The 18,869-nt window shown below is 34.2% G+C and overlaps 1 protein-coding gene across 5 annotated transcripts in view; it reads left to right on the forward strand.

The window, feature by feature from the left end:
- The window catches only part of Cd36 (CD36 molecule), an 80,190-nt gene extending 63,000 nt beyond the window's left edge, over positions 1-17,190 (forward strand). For all 5 annotated transcript variants that reach the window (XM_008828986.3, XM_008828984.2, XM_029561548.1 and 2 more), the window contains 9 exons: positions 1,226-1,317; positions 3,321-3,367; positions 6,978-7,047; positions 8,540-8,727; positions 10,270-10,388; positions 11,446-11,519; positions 12,039-12,093; positions 12,849-13,013; positions 16,240-17,190. In XM_008828986.3, coding sequence (XP_008827208.1) covers positions 1,226-1,317; positions 3,321-3,367; positions 6,978-7,047; positions 8,540-8,727; positions 10,270-10,388; positions 11,446-11,519; positions 12,039-12,093; positions 12,849-13,013 — 810 coding nt within the window. In that variant the 3' untranslated portion in view covers positions 16,240-17,190. The remainder of the gene's footprint in view (positions 1-1,225; positions 1,318-3,320; positions 3,368-6,977; positions 7,048-8,539; positions 8,728-10,269; positions 10,389-11,445; positions 11,520-12,038; positions 12,094-12,848; positions 13,014-16,239) is intronic.
- Positions 17,191-18,869: the final 1,679 nt, after the last annotated feature.

An 18,869-nucleotide genomic window follows, 5' to 3' on the forward strand; every position in this document is an offset into this window, starting at 1 on the left:
TTAATTTTGATCTGAGAACAAATACTATGAAGTTTTTAATCTTCTTCTAATATGTCATCAGTTTTCTAAATGGAAAAATGTACTTAATTGACATAACTAATTTAATTTTTATTTAAAATTTAGTCATATTTCTACTCTTATAAATAGATAATATGAATTTGTTAATCTTTGAATGTTATTTTCAATTTTGATAATTCTTTTCACAGAATACAGATCAATATTACATGTTTGAATGAAATATTAAATATATACATGCACTGGCACATGCCTTTAATCCCAGCATTCAGGAAGCAGATGCAGACAAATCTCTGTGAGATCAAGGCCAACCTGGTCTAGATAGTAAGCCAGACACCTGGTGCTAAAGCACATATATATGCTGTATATGTATATAAATTCTATCATTCTTTTCTATAAACTTACATATTTAAAAAAATAATAAAAATGTTAGTGTGAATTTTCACATGAGATAGGATTCCTCATTTTTATGAATTTGTGATTGAGAACTTATACTGCAAATATATCACAAAATGGTAATCTGGAGTTAAAGAAAATATGAAATTCCCAGTGTGGTTAGAGTTTAAAGTTTTGAGATACCAGCAATATGACTATCATATTATTAGGAACTATATAGGAATATTTTTATATTGCTAGCTCTGTATTTTTTAATTTACTTTGAGACAGTGCTTAGGACTGTCACTTAAATATTTATTAAGAACCTTGAAGGAATCAGAGAGTCAATTATTAATATGAATCAAAATAGACATAACTTTCTTTGGCTAATTAATTTTAAATTTTCATATGCATAATCTTTTCTCATTTCAGTATTCACTACTAAATATTTTAAAATTAAGAAGACCCTTTAAAGTCTGTTGCTATTCTTATAAGTTTAATTCAGTGTCTCCTCATCAGAACACAATAAGAACAATGAGCAAAATGACCTCTGATTTATACACAGCAAAGTTGGATTCTGGGCCACATCAAACTCTCTTAGCTATTTTCTGACTTTGTTTCAGCATTTAGCACTTATTTCTAGGCAACTTTTATATTCTATCCTTAAATTACTTAAACTTCATAATTTAAAGCCATTGCTGTGTTATATATCTTGACTGGCATAAAATGATTCTGATGACCCTGTTTGAGGAACGTGAAAAATGATTTTGTTACGTGTTTTAACTTGGAAAATAGAACTTGTTCTATGAGTAATTTCTTCTTCTATTTTTTTCAGTACAATAATACTGTAGATGGAGTTTATAAAGTTTTCAATGGAAAGGATAACATAAGCAAAGTTGCCATAATTGACTCTTATAAAGGGAAAAGGCAAGTAACTGGATAGTCTCTCTCTGTCTCTGTCTCTGTCTCTGTATCTCTCTCTCTCTCTCTCTCTCTCTCCTCTCTCTCTCTCTCTCTCATGTGTGTTTGCCAAGCACTAGGGTATTCTAAGGTACTAAGGATATATATTTTGCCTCTGCTAAGATGCAGGTACCAATCTATGAAACACACATGGCTATGGCTATAGATTTAATCTTGGTAATTACTGTGTTGCCAGTACTTAAACCCTTCTTCATGTCACTGGCATGTTCACAGCAGTACCTAGCTTAAGTAGTCAAATTTCAGCCAAAATAACATTTAGCAGTGTGTGCACATGAAAATTTTGCCTTTATTTATAAGTTTTCCTATACAATGAAATGTTGCGTTTTGATCTTTGCAGCATGTCTAGCATCCATATATTAGGAAATTACAAATTTTAATAAATGCTGAATCAACTATCTTTGAATTAGGCAAATTTATTGTTTTAAAGCTTTTTAAAATAAGCACTTGAAATAAAATTTGTACATTCCAGTGGCCTGACAAAATGTATACATGTAGAAGAAGCTGAATGTGTCCATGCAGTTTCTGAATTCCCCTGCCATAGCCAACTTTTTCTACTGATGGAAAAATGACATTAGTATTACAAAGAGCGTAATGGAGTTTTCATAATGCAAACCACATCAGCTTTAGATGAGTGAAAGAATGAAAATTGTTTCATGAAGTCATTTTTTTTCTCCAAGTTCTTGCCAGTTCACACAAAGCTTCAAAATTTTTCATATGTATGAAATAGAAAGAACCCTAATGGCTATCAGGAGAGAAAGTGCTTTTTTTTTCTCCTAAAGTGTCATAATTGTGCTTTAATTCAATTATTTCTTAAAGAAAACTAACATAAAGCAGAATTAAAAGAGAGTAAGTGAATTTATTAACATAAGTAACAATTGCTTCCAACTGAGTCCTTATGTAACTCCAGTGTACAATAGTTCAATGTTTCCTATTACAGTGCTTTTTCATCTTTGTGGTTGCATGTTTTATGAAAAAGTCTAATGGAGTAAACCAAGTAATTCTAAGTGTTTATTTCTGGGGAAATAATATCAAAGAATATCTCATCTCATTAGATACAGGACTGCTGCATGGCTTTGAGAAGGGTTTTTTAACACTTCTGGTTGGATTAGAATTGCACATAGCTGCCACATTTTAAATTTATTCAACACCCAGGCCAAGAATGATAAGCAACACATTCTTTTAAAGATTGAGCCACAGCATATCTTGATATCTTACTGGAGTACAAAATACATTAGGAGTTGGAAATATTGCATTTACTATCACTAAGAAATGGCAAAAAATATGCAGGGAAATATAATTCTATTTTTAATCACTGCCATAATATATATATATATAATAACTTTTAGATACTAAAACACAAATAAGTTCTTTCCTATTTGAATGTTGTTCCCTACAAATCTAAAATAGGAAAATATAAGATCTGCAGAAGTTAAACTGAGAAAAAAATCAAACATCTGCGTTTCAAATTCTGTAAATTGGAACATGGGATTCTCTGCTTTTCATCCTCCCATCTCTCTTCTGCATAATGTTGAGTTTATGTCAGGAACTCCTTAATCAACTTCCTTCTGACTCTGTAAATACTCAACAATCTACCAAATAATTCACTAAATTCAATAGAAAAACGTCCAAGTAGATACCTACATTTCTTATAATTTTTTCCAATTTTTTTCTTGAAAAAACAATGTCAATTTCAAGTTGTTTCTGGTTAACATAGCATTAGTAAATTGTATTTTATGATCATTCCTTTAGATGGCATCAAGAACTTCCTTTATTATGATAAGATTCGGAGATCAAAAATGGATTAAACAAGTTAGAACATTATCTTAGCTTCCGTCACTTATAATCTTCATTATGTTAGCAAAAGTAGTGTTTCAAAATAGAAATGGTAATGTGAATAAGGTGCTCTTGAAGTGGGAATATTTGTTCATTTTATTTCTTTTATTCCTAAGGAATCTCTCCTACTGGCCAAGTTATTGCGACATGATTAATGGGACAGGTAAGAACCTTTGTGTTAATAATCAAAGTGAACCAACTTCAGCTTCTCCACAAATCTACCACCCAGCCCAAGAGATTCTGAAGGTTGAGGGTATGTGCTTACTTGTCAACAGAACGCAGAGATTTTGTTTTCAAATAGGCTCAGGACCTGTCTACTTAATGTGATAAGATTTCTGAGATTAACCATACAGGACTGGCCTCCATTGGTTACTAAGGAAATATTGCTTTGTTATTATCACATATAATAAACTATTCTCCAATAAGTCACTAAACAAATAGGCGACCATAGCAGTATGGTTACTATGCAAATATTTTCCAAATATTAGGCATAACTTACTTGTAAAAAATATAAAACTCCACATAATTACAAAAGAGATAACACCTCCAAGAGAGATTCAAAGCTGCGGTAAAGCCGGTGGAGTTGCAGAGCAGAACCAAACCATTTTGGACAAGTTGATCAGAATAAAAGAGAAAAACAAACAAGTAAACAACAGAAAAATAAGGTTAGAGGCCTACTATCCATGAAGAACATGTCTTAAAAATGTGAGTGACCTGAATTAGATTTTTGGTGCAAAGAAAGAACTAACACCTTTGCTTTAGGATAAATTAGATTGAGATTATCATTGCTCTTGTACAAGAGCAAAGCACTTTCTCTGTTCACTTAAGAATTAAGATTTTTACAAAAGGGGTTTCAAATGCCATGAAGTAATTAAAAATCAGAGGCATGCTTTCAATTACTGAGAAACACATGAGTAATGTTTACAAAGTAGGCGAGGGAATACTCAATGGAAAATGAAGTAATGGAGAGGACGAAACTTAAATTAAAAGGAAGCACAGGGACGTTCACATCTCCAAAGGCATAATTGAGTTTTGCATGTTTATTTAATTGTATTCCTATCTTGTAGGAAAAAAATGCACTCCTGATTTGTTTTGTAGGGTTTTGAGCAATGACAATGATGTTTCTAAAGAATTCTTCCAAATGAATTGTCAAATATCTCAAGTACTTTAATAGTTGCATAAGCCTGCTAGTTCGTAAAGGCAGAGAGAAATGTATTGTGCTATTCCTAAATAGTAAGGGATACTTTGTGTTTAAGAGAAAAATCACTTTAAAATCTGTTCAAAACAGAGAAACAAAGGGTAGAGAAATGACTCAGTGGTAAAGACAACTTGCTGCTCAGTCATGGAGACCAGATTTCAAATACCAGCACCCACATCAGGTTGTTTCCAGATGTCTGTAATCCCAGTTCGAAGAACTCCAACTCCCTCTTCTGGACTCTATGGGCATGTACACAGAAACATGCACACAGGCATAAATAAAATATATAAAAACTGAGAAATAGATATTGGCTTATCAAATGGTGGTATAGGTTTGAGAATTTAATAGTGACAATGTCCTAGATGCATGAACATCAGATATGAAGCTGACAGTGTGTAAGCAAAAGAAAGATACAAAATAAATCAGAAGCAGAAGTAGGCCAGGTAAGGGGGATCCCTGGGTTGGGATTATGGGACTAGGGAAATATCCCAGTGTGTGTTTGTCATACTTTGAAAGTTCAACTTCCATCTTCAGTTTGAAAAACCATCATACGAAAGGACTAATACAACTTTAGAACGTTTTGTTTAAGATAAACAGCTCTCTGGAGATGGGGGGATGTCTTTGTCAGTATACTGCCTGCCAAATAAGCATAAGAACCTGAATTAGATTCCTAGAAACCATGTGAAAAATGTTGGCCATGGTGGCATGTGCTTGTAATCCCAGAGTTGGGAAGGTTGTGAGAGGAGGATCCTTGCAGCTCACTGACCATCCTGCCTAGCCTAATCAATGAGACAGTTCCGCTCAAAAATAAATGTAGACTGTACTTGTAGAATGCCATCCAAGTTGTCCTCTGGTCTTGACACACATGTATACACACCTGGATACACATCCACACACAAACATGCACCTTCACACACACCAATAAAAATAGGGGTCTGCTAACAGGTATCTTATGGTCATTGCACACAGTAATTCCTGAGTTTAATTATGACATGTCTTAAATGATATTTCAGATAGCAATTTTTAAATGTTTGTAATATATTTTTCTTTTGTTTTTAAATTATTGGACTGACATCTATAGACAATGTCTGTACTGAGACAAATTTGGAGGATTTAAGCCAAATTTTTCTATTTAGTCCTTTAGAGGTCACATTCAAATAGTGATCACAAACGTAAATGAAGGGCAAAGCTAGAATGCATAGTTGAAGGCTATGTCACATTGTTTTAAATAAATACATTCAGTGGTGGCTCACTTTGGTCATATTCATTGGAGAGGCAAATTGAAGAGTCCTCTAATTATGTCTTCAGTTCTTCAGTGTGAGTTTTGGAGGACAACTGCTTAGAAAAATCAGTAAATTCAGTAAAATGATTTTTTAAATTTGATGAATGTTTTCAAAGCATTTTTAGGAAACTCTTTTCAGTGAGACTTCAATTAATGACTAAAATATTATTTAACCATTGGTACAAAAGAAGAGATCACTATTTAAAATAATAGCCATGTTGATACAGCAGGGTTCTAAATGGCCTTATATCAAGATATTAGTGCCAACATAATGATGACATAGAATATTTCAAACATTAACAACATCTAGCTTTATCAGTTTTTCTTTATAGCAATGAAAATGCATAGTATATGTATCTGTTGTTGAAGCTGATAGCTTCTAGCCTGATGTGGTTTTTAGGTAGTGGAAATATGGCTGCTGATCTATTTCATTCTGTTATTGTGATAAAACACTGTTAGCAAAAGCAACTTGGGGAGAAAAGGGTGTGTTTGGTTTACACTTTTAGGTCACAATCCATCATTGAGGGAGGTCAGGGCAGGAAATCAAGGCAGAGAAGCATAGAAGAAGAAACCATGGAGGCATACTGCTTGGTAGCTAGTTTGGATATAGCTAGCATTCTCATATGGTCCAGGAAATGGTACCACCTACCATGGACTGGATGCTTCCACATGAATTGATAGTCAGGATGACTTCCACAGGCATGCCCACAGGCCAATAAGATCTAGGAAATTCCTCAATCATGGCGTTCCTTTCAGATGACTCTAGGCTGTGTCAGTTAATAATTCAAGCTAGTTAGAACAGCTGCTGGGATTTAAATGTGCTATAAATGAAAAATGCACCCTGGACTTTGGCAATGAAAGACATTTCTATATATGTTGAAATAATATTTTGCATATTAAATGAAATATACCTGCTTTGTTACTTTTTTAAGAATGTGACTATCATACTGAGTGGTAGAGAGATGGCCCAATGATTAAGATCACTTGCTGCTCTTCCAGAGGACCTGAGTTGAGTTCCCAAGACCCATGTTGGAAGATTCACAACCACCTGTAACTCCAGCTCTGGGATGTTATGTCCCCTTCTGGCCTTTATAGGAACTGCTCTCACTCAAATGTACAAACATTGACAGACATGCACACATAATATAAATAAAAATAAGAATAAAATAAAAATGTACAAGTTTATGTAAACATAAATATATTTATACTGAGTATGATGGAAAGAGATATTTATAGAGTTTTCTAGAGTTCACATCACATTTAAACACTTGCCACTGGCCTGATTTTTAACAGATGCATCCTCCTTTCCACCATTTGTTGAGAAGTCTCGAGTGCTGCAGTTCTTTGCCTCTGACATTTGCAGGTGAGTTACTGGCATGTGGAAGTAATATTTCTCTCTCAAGTTTTAAAATGGAGCATAGTGGGGCTGGAAAGATTGCTCAGTGGTTAAGAACACTGGTGGTTCTTTCAGAAGACCCGAGTTCGAATCCCAGCACCCACATGGCAGCTAACAACTGTCCTTAACTCCAGTCCCAGGGGATCCGACCTCTTCTGACCTCCACAGGCATTGCACGACACAGGTACACTTACCTGCATGCAGGCAATACACACATACACATAAAAATAATAAATAAAATATAAAAATAAAGTAAAATAAAATGAAGCATAGTAAATGCTTCTTTATTCTTTATGTCACTTGAAAAAAATGCTTAAAATTTTTCCTTGATTTCAAAAGATTAAATGGAAGAGTATGGAGTTAATATTTATTAACACTCTCAAATGACTTATAGGTATCAAATATAGTACAACTCGTTTTCTTTGCCATTTCTAAAGACTATTTTTCATGCCCCTTAATAGACTTTCATCATATAGCAATCAAGTCTAGGATGGAATGCCCAGTCTTTCTAAAGGTGATCAGAGAAGATGTAGAATATTTTGCAGATTAGTGGAATCCAGTAGATACCCCAGAAACACAGGAGCCACACCACTACCTCTGAACCACAGTCCTAGCCCTGAGGACTGAGACAGCAGGCAAAAACTGGATACTTCAGAATCATTTCCTTAAGAATAAGATTGCTGAGAACAGTGCTTCTCCACACAGGCTTACCTGGGGATCAGAAGGAGCACATAATGAGCCCTAGCACTTTACTAGGTTATAGTGGGTCCCGGGTAAACCACAGAGATCAGTACCAATCACATTCATGCACACATCCCACCAAGCAGATTTTTAGATTAAATTTTAAAAGATAGGAACTTCAGTTAGATTTGGCAGAAATAAAGAAGTTGAAGTAAGGCATATAAATATTTCTTCAATAAAGGACTGCAACTATGAGAAGGATCTCTAGTATATGTCCTCCATGGTAGCTCACATGTCACACTTGACCTGAGAAACTTTTGAGAACAAAAGAAGGCTACTTCATATTTCATCTCAGGTTTTCAATTCCAATGTCTTAAAATATAAAAAAAGAGCAACAAGAACCCCCAAATTTTATGTGAGGGAAGGAGGGCTAAATATGATTAAAAATTATTGTATAAATTCCACAAAATTCAATAAAAAGATAAAAAGCCCATTTTTCCTAAGAATTAAAAAAAAAGAATTTTAAATTCTATTAAGAATATCTAATTTTTTTTGTCTTATTGAGACAGGGTCTCCCTGTAGCCCCAGCTGGCATCTATAGACCAGGCTGGCCTTCAACTCACAGAGTGCTGAGATTAAAGGCATGTGCCACCACGCCCAGCTTGATTTTTTTTCTTAAGTTAAATCAAGAATATAGATTAAATTTTAGAAACAAAATAATTTCTAGAATATGATTTAGGTTCCTAAAATGAAGCTCTTTGTTTCAATCCCTGTGTAGATCAATCTACGCTGTGTTTGGATCTGAGGTTGACCTTAAAGGAATCCCCGTGTACAGATTTGTTCTTCCATCCAAAGCCTTTGCATCTCCAGTCCAGAATCCAGACAACCATTGCTTCTGTACTGAAAAAATCATCTCAAATAATTGTACCTCATATGGTGTGCTAGACATCAGCAAATGCAAAGAAGGTATGTAAATATCCTCCGTGTCACACAGGATCCAGGTTCCTGGCAATATATTTATTTAAATTAATTGGGTTTTTATTCTATTATTTATACTGAAAGTTAGATATGGCTAGAGAACATTGTATTATGTAAAATAAGCCAGATTCAGAAAGACAAATACAACAAGTTTTCTCTTATATATAGAATCCAGAGTTAATATTTTTGTTGTTTTTACTATTGTTTGGTTTTGAGATAGAGTCTCATTATATAGCTCTGGCTAGCCTGGAACTTGCTTTGCAGACCAGGCTGCCCTCAAACACACAGTGATCGGCCTGACTCTGCTTTCCCAATGTTGGGATTAAAGGTATGAGTCACCACATCCACTTCAGTGTCAAATCTTAAATTCCCTCTCTCTCTCTCTCTCTCTCTATCTCTCTCTCTCTCTCTCTCTCTCTCTCTCTCAAGTCTTGAAAGCAAAATGGAACCATGATAAAAAGGAAGAGCTCTTCAGACAGGGAAGAGACATGTTAAGAATGAGGAAGAGATGCACATTTGTGGGGGGAAGGGTACTAAGCAAAGGGAGACGAGGATGTGGTGAATACGAATAAAATATAAGAATAGAGCTTAAAGTGATGTAACATTCATTCAAAATGCTTTGTATTGAAAATTTTGAGTTAACGAAAGCAATAACAGCAAGATGTCACCTTTGGTAGCAGGACACTCTGCTGCTGTTTTTCTTTTTCTTTCCTTTTTTTTTTGGAGATCTCTATTATGTTTCAATATTGCAAAACTCTGTTAGTGGGAAAATCATATGAATCATGCCAGCAATATGCTCTTTTACTTTGATGGTTAGAAAGAAACACATTCCCAGGATACTCTAAACTTCACAAGGTGTATATCTGCCATAGTTGTAACTACTTTTTTTTCTCCTTTTAGGATAAGGTCTCCCTGGAGTCCTGGTTGGCTTAGAACTCCCTATGTAGAACAGGGAAGCCTCAATTTCACAGAGATCCACCTCCCTCTTCCTCCTGAGTGCTAGATTAAAGGTTGTGCCACCACGCCCAGCTAGTTGTAACTTTTTCCCCCTAGAATATGAAAAATAAAGTTAAGCAGGATTTTAATGTGTTCCTAAAACAAGAATTGGAAAACAAAAAACTTTAGAGCCTGTTTTGTCTTATTGTGTTTGGATTATAGAGGGCACAAATGAAGAAAGAACAAACTGAGACTTTCAGTGGAGAAACTTAATACCAGCTGAAATAGGGAATAGGAATACATGTATCAACTGTGCACCAATGTTGTTTCAGGAACTTTGTTAAGCAGTGAATATTTGCATACTGACACTTAACAGTTAAAGAAAAATACCAATGGACTGCTTAGTAAAAAGATGCAGTTTTTGTTATTTTGGCTTAACAGTAGCCAGATATAATTCTCCCATACTTTTAACTATAACTGGAGTTAAAACCAACTACCTTTTAAACTACAAAATCTTCAATTTTAAGAAAATTCTTTGAGTGCTATGTGCAATAAGTAATGTATTTCTAATCAAGCCCTAAAATGTATTTTCAGGAAAACCTGTCTACATTTCCCTTCCTCACTTCCTACATGCAAGTCCTGATGTTTCAGAAGCTATTGAAGGCTTAAATCCGAACGAAGAAGAACATAAGACCTACCTGGATGTGGAACCTGTAAGCAAATGTCTCATTGATTAATAATTTCCTTTAAAATATAAAGAAAATAATTTTTTCATCACACTTTTGGATCACATCCTTAAAATTACTAAAGTAGCCAGTGAAAATAGCATTGGCTTCTTCCCATTGATACATGTGAATGTGTATGTGAATGGCAAAACCATTCAGTGTTAGTTTCAACACATGGAACTTTATAAAGCTTTTGAATGGACCATAGATCAGGGGCACTAATGTTGAAAGTCTAATTGCCTCACAATTTAAAATATATTGCTACTATATCATACTCACCTACTGGTAATGCTTTCGTGAGGAATCAATCTGGCTTTCAGAATTGAAAGATTTTATGAATATATATATACACATATAATTTTCAAAGTCTATAATAAAAATCTGTGCTAAAAATTGATAACACTACTATTAACATTTAAATTACCTTGATATTGTCTATCTCAAAAGTTAAAGGAGAACTTGTAATGCAGCTAAGTAGTAGAACACCTGTGTACCCTGGCTTTGCTTCTCAGCATCTTACACACAAAAATGTAATGAGAAATTTCATACTCATACTTCTGTTCAAATAACGATAATATAATTATAATACTACTTTCACTAGTACATGGACTCTGAATAAACACATCTTTACGACATATAATTCAAAAATTAATGACCTACCTACATGTTTTTTGTCAGTTTTATTTTTGTTGTTTTTACAATGTGCTGGTACTGATGTTGATTTCCTCATAACCAGATTAGACAAATTTTACAATTTAATTGATACCTTGAATGTTAGGTAGGACAAAGAATTTGTATGTTTGTATACGTATGTGTATGTGGATATAGTATATACACACAAATAAGTATAAAACGTGAACATTTTCTTTTGCATAATATTTAATATATTTAATAGATTCCAACTGATCTTGCAGCTTTACGTAGTTTTCCATTTTAAATTCTTCATGGTTTTCTTACTGCCACAGCAAAAGTAAAATTTGCATATTATAAAAAATGTTTTTCGAAATCTGACACCTGTAGTTATTTAACTTTATTCTTTATTTAGATAACTGGATTTACTTTACAATTTGCAAAACGACTACAGGTCAACATACTCGTCAAGCCAGCCAGAAAAATTGAGTGAGTTTCTTTAATAATATTGTCCTTATGTAAGTTGTAGCATTTTTCTTATAAGAATGTGGGTATATTCATGAAAGTGAAAAAATTGTAAAATATGCACTTGAATTTAATGTCAATAATTAGGTACTTAAGATATTTTTCACCTATAATAAAGACTATCTCTACTGTTTACTGAATTTGCCTTCATATATTTGGAACTTTTCAGTCGGATGTAGTATGGCTGCCTCTCATTTGCTACCTACCCACTTATTTCTACTATAATACCTTGTAGATTATATTTTATTTTCCTTCATAAACCTTCAGAATTGCATACCTGGAAAAAGTCAATATAATTAGAAATATGTACTGGACTGTTGAATAGGAAGTCTGTAAAACATGTTAAACTGAATAATTGTACAGAACATAATCAAGGAATATAAGCAATATGAAAGAGTAACTGTGTACTGGACATTTAGTAATTCTAAATGTCTTCTAAATATACATAAATATACAGATAATCATTTTCAATGTGTATTCCAGAGCATTAAAGAGTCTGAAGAGACATTATCTTGTACCTATACTTTGGCTTAATGAGGTTAGTATATTTATTACTCATTTATAGCAATTTCATATGAAAACTGTAGATACATTAAAATAGCATGTGTATTTAATATTTGAGATTGTATTTGCATTGCCTATTTTTATGACATTACATATAGATATTTATATATATATGTTTGATATAACTAAATTGTACAGAAATATTTGTTAAAATTCAGGGCTTGTTTTTTAGAAAGCCAAAGATTTTTACATTTTTCCTCATCATACCACTTAGGAAAGAGACATGCGTCCATGTAATGTCATAGAAATCAAGACTCCCCAAAGTTAATACTGCTATTAAAGAACAACTATGCCTAGAAAGGCCAGCTGGAAGGAGGCTGCCTTTCTTACTGCCCCATATGCTACTTTAGTGTAAACTGCTGAATTAATTAGTAACACAATTAGAAAGCACATTGCTTAAGACTTCAAAGAGAATAGAACTTTTGTTGACCTTTGCAATTTCTCTGTAACTGGAAAACAATATTTAGAAAATTGTGAAATATTTCAAAGAGTTCTGAAGATCAAATGAATTCTGGTATACTACCGAGAGCTATCCCACATGATCAAAGCTGGGAAAGGTATCATTACTGTACATTGGCATTTACATAATCTTTCGCATGCAGAGGAGATTCCACTGACTTACTATCACAGATGACTAACACCTATAACATGTTTGAAGAAAGAGATGATAGGTGATTATTTTGTTTCATTAATGTACCCAGAAAATTCTGACTGTTATCTTGATTCCAGACTGGTACCATTGGTGACGAGAAAGCAGAAATGTTCAGAAGTCAAGTGATTGGAAAAATAAAACTCCTTGGCACTGTAGAAATGGTCTTGCTTGGTGTTGGAGTGGTGATGTTTGTCGCTTTTATGATTTCATACTGTGCTTGTAGATCAAAGAAAGTAAAATAAGTAAGTACACTTGGAAAACAGTTATTATTTAAACATCAACTTATATGCTACTAATTTTGTTTTATCTAAAAGGGGTTATAAGTTAGAGCACAAACATTACTGGAGATGCTTAGCCATCTGGAATTTCTTAGTTAATCTCCCAATTTTTATATGTTTGATGTAAATTAAGAAAGAAATGAAGGCTGAAAATTATATAACTTATTTAGTCATTCAAACTGATAACTAGATTACACCTTTAATTCTTGGAGAAACATCAAAAAACTGTAATCATAACCACTGTAAAATTAGCACAAATATATAACTCTTGTTAAAAACTTGACTTGTTCATTTCCTTAGATGACAGTTTATTATAAAATTTAAAAATAATTTATTTAAAGTCAAAATCACAAAGATATGAGTTGGTTTAAATTTTTAAGTGGAAGAAAAAGATGGTCATTAAGAAAAATAATAGATTTGGTTGCTTCATGGAGATGAACAAAGTTATATTTCATATAAAACTTGATGATTGCATGTACATCTCAGCCATACCTGCCCAATCCTGAATTTGTACCCCAGATGTTTAATGTAAAATCCTGGTAACCAACTAAAAATCACTGTCTGAAGATTTCATAAAAGTTCAGGAATGTGAGGGAATTATTCATTCAATTATTTAATTTAGAGGAAAAAGTAGGTAAATATGTACAATACCTAGGAGTGGGAAAAACTTTAGCATTTGTTCAGGCCTCTGTGACTGAAGTCTCAGTGCCCAAGTTTTCTTGCACATAAACAGAAAACGTTGCCTGACTCCGCCTTCCTTAAATGGAGGTCATGCTTGGAGGAGAAGTCCCTACTTCTTGATTGCTTCCATCATCTCTCCATTTGCAAACCATGTCAAAAAAAGATACAGTGTAAAGAGAACTGCAGATTTGAAAAATCACAACTTCAAAATAAGTGGTTTTTTTCTTCTTAAACAGTTTATTGACCCTAAACTCTCTTATATAGAAATTCTGCTTTTGCTACTGATAACTCATTCTGATCTAATGCTTATCATGCTGTTATTATATCATCTCTAATTTAATTTCATTTGTTTACAATAATCCAGATTCATTAATATTCTGTACCTTCTGGAGCTATTGTAGAAAAATATGAATTATAATAAATGCCAAATTGTCTATATCAAAGTATAAATTAGTCCTATTAATGCTTTCAAAATTAATGCAGAAATTGGTTACCACTATTTTTTATGATAAATGGAACTTTTTTATCTGGGGAAGCAACTCAGCACTGTGTTCTAGATATTTCTGTGACTCTAAATTCTGTTTGCAGTTTAAACAGAACATGTTTAAACTGCTAACAAAACATATTCACATTGTAGTAAATAAAATATTTCACGGTCTCTAATGTATCCCATTAGCCCAATAACAAGTTACAATGGAACAAATATATATCCATATGCGCATTTATGTAGTAGATTAAAATATTCATTAAATTGAGAAAAACTGTGTTCTAGTACAAAAGCAAGCATTTTCAGTAGAAAATACACAAATTATAGTTTCTTTAATCTGTTTGAAACACATGAAAGTTTTCACATGCTCAGTGATTCTTGAATATCAAACTCCTTAGGTCCACATATGGCTAAATCATACAATAATTGAAAGTTGTTGCTATCTTATTATTTTTTTTTGTAAATTTTATTTTCATTGAATTTTCATACAATGTGGTTTGAGGGTATTTATATCCTTTCCCCTATCCATACCTCCTACTATCCCCCACCCAATTTAATGTACTCTCTTATATATAATACAGCTTAAAGCATCTGATTTGTGAACCCAAATATCCTTCGGTGTGAGTCTATCCACAGGGCCCACCAAGAATTCCAGTCTTGTAAGACACTGTCTTTCCTCCTCCCACCAGCCATCAATTGCTAAAAGTTCCTTAAACTCTGGGATTTCTTATCCACTTCCACATGTCTATGCTGGGATTTTGTCTGGTGTGGGCTGGCATAGGACTTGTGCATGCTATTACCATTGCTGTGAGTTCACATGAGTAACTGACCAGCTGTCTGGAAGACTCTGTTTCCTTGTGGTCATCTATTTCCTATGGCTCTTACAAACTTTCTGCATACTCTCCTGCCATGATCCCCGAGCCTTCAGAAGCAGAGGTTTGAAATAAGTGTCCTATTCAGGAATTAAGCACACTGCAGCTTCTGCTTCTCTTCACATTTGGCTAATTGTAGGTTTCTCTGTTAATCACCATCTGCTGCATAAGGAAACTACCCTAGTGAGAATTGAGAGACACATTCATCCTATGTATAGATGGTGCACTAGGATGTGTCACTTAGGGTTAAATGTCTCACAGACTCTTATTTTCTGCATTTGACCAGTTCTGAAATAATCCCCATCTGTTGCAAAAGAAGCTTCTTTGTACACTTTTCTGTAAATATGGGCATACATATTTAGAATAAAGTAAGAAATTATGTTGGTCTAGGGATGTGGCAGAAGTAGATTTTTCTCTCGGATCTATGACCTCTCCAGCCATAGTTATTTGACTATATTTACAGTACCAGGTTCCCACTTATTGAGCATGTCTTTATTCCAATTAAATAGCTGTTTACTACCCCCAAAGGGGCAGTCATTGTTCACTAAAAATATCAATGTTATGTATAACTTTCATTTATTTTATAAGGAAAACTGGTGCCTTTGGAAAGTACTTTTTTGTTACAAATTTCTTTATTTTACTAGACAGCAGAATTACAAGAGAAGCATACTTGGCTTCAACAATAGTCTGAAATATTCTAAAAATTATTTTCTGGAAAAATTTGTGCTAAATTGAAAAAGAAGAGAAAGAATTACAAAAGAGAGTAGAATGGAGTGGTAAAGATCATCTGTGCTTTTACTCCATGGATTATGAGGAACATATACCAAGCTCCTTTTGATTATGGTGACATCTTCACATCTTCATGGTCTTGAGGGTATAGAAGTGATGGTCAGAGCATATTTAATTGATTGCCCTTCCCTGTCTTGCTATGTTCCACTCCTAGAGTTAGGGAGCAGCTTTTCATGTGTCCTTCTTGAATAAGAACATGGTGTTGCCTTAAAAATGAAACCCCCAGAAAGTTCATCTCTTAAGCTTGAGATATTGAGCTGCATAATAGAAAGTCTCATGTCTTGGATGTGTAGAAACAGCTATTTTTAGTTTCTTATTATTTTACTGTATTCTCAGTAGTAACATGTTTTCTATTTTACAGGTAGTAAATGAGCCTACATTTCTGCACAAGCTACTTCAAGATCTTTTGTAATACCAATCTATAAAATGGAGCCTTAATATATGCTTTGTTTTTACAAAAACCAAAACCATTTCTTAGTTGAAGAAATGGTGGCTCTCTATCTCTCTCTTTCTCTCTCTCCATATATATATATATATATATATATTTGCACTAAGCTGAAGCACATTTCAAAAGGATTAATATGTTACTGTAGTCTATATTTTGAACAAAACCAAGCACTTTTCGAAGTCCATCATTTGTGTCACTGAGTAGACTTCAGTTTCTGCAGAACTGATTGATTCTGTTTGGATCTGATTCACTGATGCATTTTCCTGGTGGCAAATTCCAGTAGAAGCACACATTCTATATAAATCCTGTCTTCTTCATCATGCTTGGAGTGTCCCCATTCATTTGCAAAGACAGACCTCAGGACTGTCAGCATGTTGCATTGCATAAGCACAAAATACTTTAAGACATTTAAGAATGAAAAATGAATGACTGGATTATGAGCCGTCGAGTAAGCATTGCTTACATTTCTTTCTCTCTGGAATCCTCTGTATGCAATAACAGATATCATAACTGTTTTTATTTCATAACACTGAGCTTACATATTTGGTCAGTGATCATGAAAATGGACATCATTTTTAGCACATTTTATCTCTTCATATTTTCAAGTCTGTGTTATTTTTCCATGTTGTGTAGCTCTTCCAGAGATGGAGTGGATTTTGTTTTCTACTCAGTTGCCATGTATGCCTAGCACTTCCAAATGCCATTCTAGCACTGAGATGTAAATTATAATAAAGAAGTTATTTTTTTTGGAATATGACAAAAAGTAACGTGCATTAAAATATATTTGTTGTAATATTTTCGTTTACATAGTCACCCCAAAAGGACTGATTCCAATCATTAAAAGATGTTCTTCCTTAAATTCCAGTATTTTGTGCAGTTCTTTTGTGTCACAAAGTGTTCTTTTTTGAAAATATTTTATTTATTATTTTTATTTTATGTGTATGAGTGTATTGCCTTCATGTATGTGAGTGTACCCCTGTAGTGTAATGCTGCAGAGGTCAGAGGAGGGCTTCAGATTCCCTGGGAACTGGAGTTGAGGACAGAACACAGCTGCCATGTGGGTGCTGGGAACCGAACCCCAGTCTTCTGCAAGAACATTCAGGGCTCTTAACTGCTGAGCCATCTCTCCAGCCCCCACAAAGTGTTCTTTATATTCTGTGGAAGTAGTCTATAAGAAGCCATGTTCCTTTCTGAATTCAGTGTTAGCCACTTGCTACACTTCAACCCAGTTGGGGAAAATTCTTGGTTGTGTCTTTTACAGCAGAAGTGAGGGAATGACAGTTGTTTTCCTATTAGTGGGCAAACACTGATAGCCAATCTTGCTCCTTTGACAGAGAGGCCTTCACTTAATTGCAAAAACTAGTCCTAATAAGTTCCAACATAGAAAGGGAAAATGGAAAATAAATCTGTATTGTATTTTACGAATAGAGAGATGGGGAGCGGCTGAGCAGCAACTTTTCTGTCCAGAGATGAAAACTAGGAATAACCGGGATTCTCGATGCACGTTTTCAGATCAAATGTTAAAATATTTCCTATTGAAACCCTCAAGTTTAGGCAACACATCTTTGAAGGAATCTTTTAATCTCTTAATAAGCTCAAAGCATGATAGTGTCTTTTTATTGGGAAACTGTCACTCTAAGGTATTAACATGCAAAATGAAGTTCTGAACATCTCCCTATAAAAATTAAAATCACTTGTATAGCACTGAAAGGCCCTACATTCAAACCACATAGCTATAGAAACAAAGAGAAGCAACTGGGTACTGTGAAATTTGTGACCCAGGTATAGGAAAAGAGGGTCTTGGGAGGCCTGAGCTTGAAGAGAATGAGAGAAGTCGTATGCACCATATTATATTCACCAGCACACAGGCTGACAGGTCATTGTTGGCAAGTGCACAGGCCCTCATGGGCCCACATGCAGACTACCGTACAGGCTGCATGCAGAAGAAATTGTCTCTGACCCCTAAGGCATATTGATACAAATTTCACACAAAGGTGGCATACTGTCAGAGATTATTCATAATTACATAAGAATTATGTCATTGCTTACTCGGATTTTCTTAATATCTGTGCCAGAAAAATTGGGCTGAGATTACTCAGTGAGTAAGAGCACTTGCTATGCAAGCAAGAAGACGTAAGTTCAAATACTCAGAGTACACATAAAAATATGGGTATGTCTACATGTTCCTGTAACTTAAGTGTTGGGGCATAGATACAGTCAGACTTCTCAGTCACACTGGCTGACCACCCAGCAGACTGAAACAACAAGTTTCAGGTTCAGTGAGAGACCTTGTCCTAGGGACTAAAAGAACAGAAGAGGAAACCATGCAACGTCTTCCTCTGGGCCCCATATGCAGATGTATGGGTGCATGCACACACACACACACACACACACACATGTACACACATATGATACAACATATGCAAAAAAACCCAGAAATTGGCATTACTTAGTATTGATTGCCTAAATAAATAAATGTTCAAAGCCTTATCTTTCTTCTGTTTTTCTCAAAATCTATGTTTTAAAAGAAAAAAATAATCTAT

This window comes from Nannospalax galili, unplaced genomic scaffold (assembly GCF_000622305.1).
Source record: "Nannospalax galili isolate Female #2095 unplaced genomic scaffold, S.galili_v1.0 scaffold973, whole genome shotgun sequence".
Classification (NCBI taxonomy): domain Eukaryota; kingdom Metazoa; phylum Chordata; class Mammalia; order Rodentia; family Spalacidae; genus Nannospalax; species Nannospalax galili.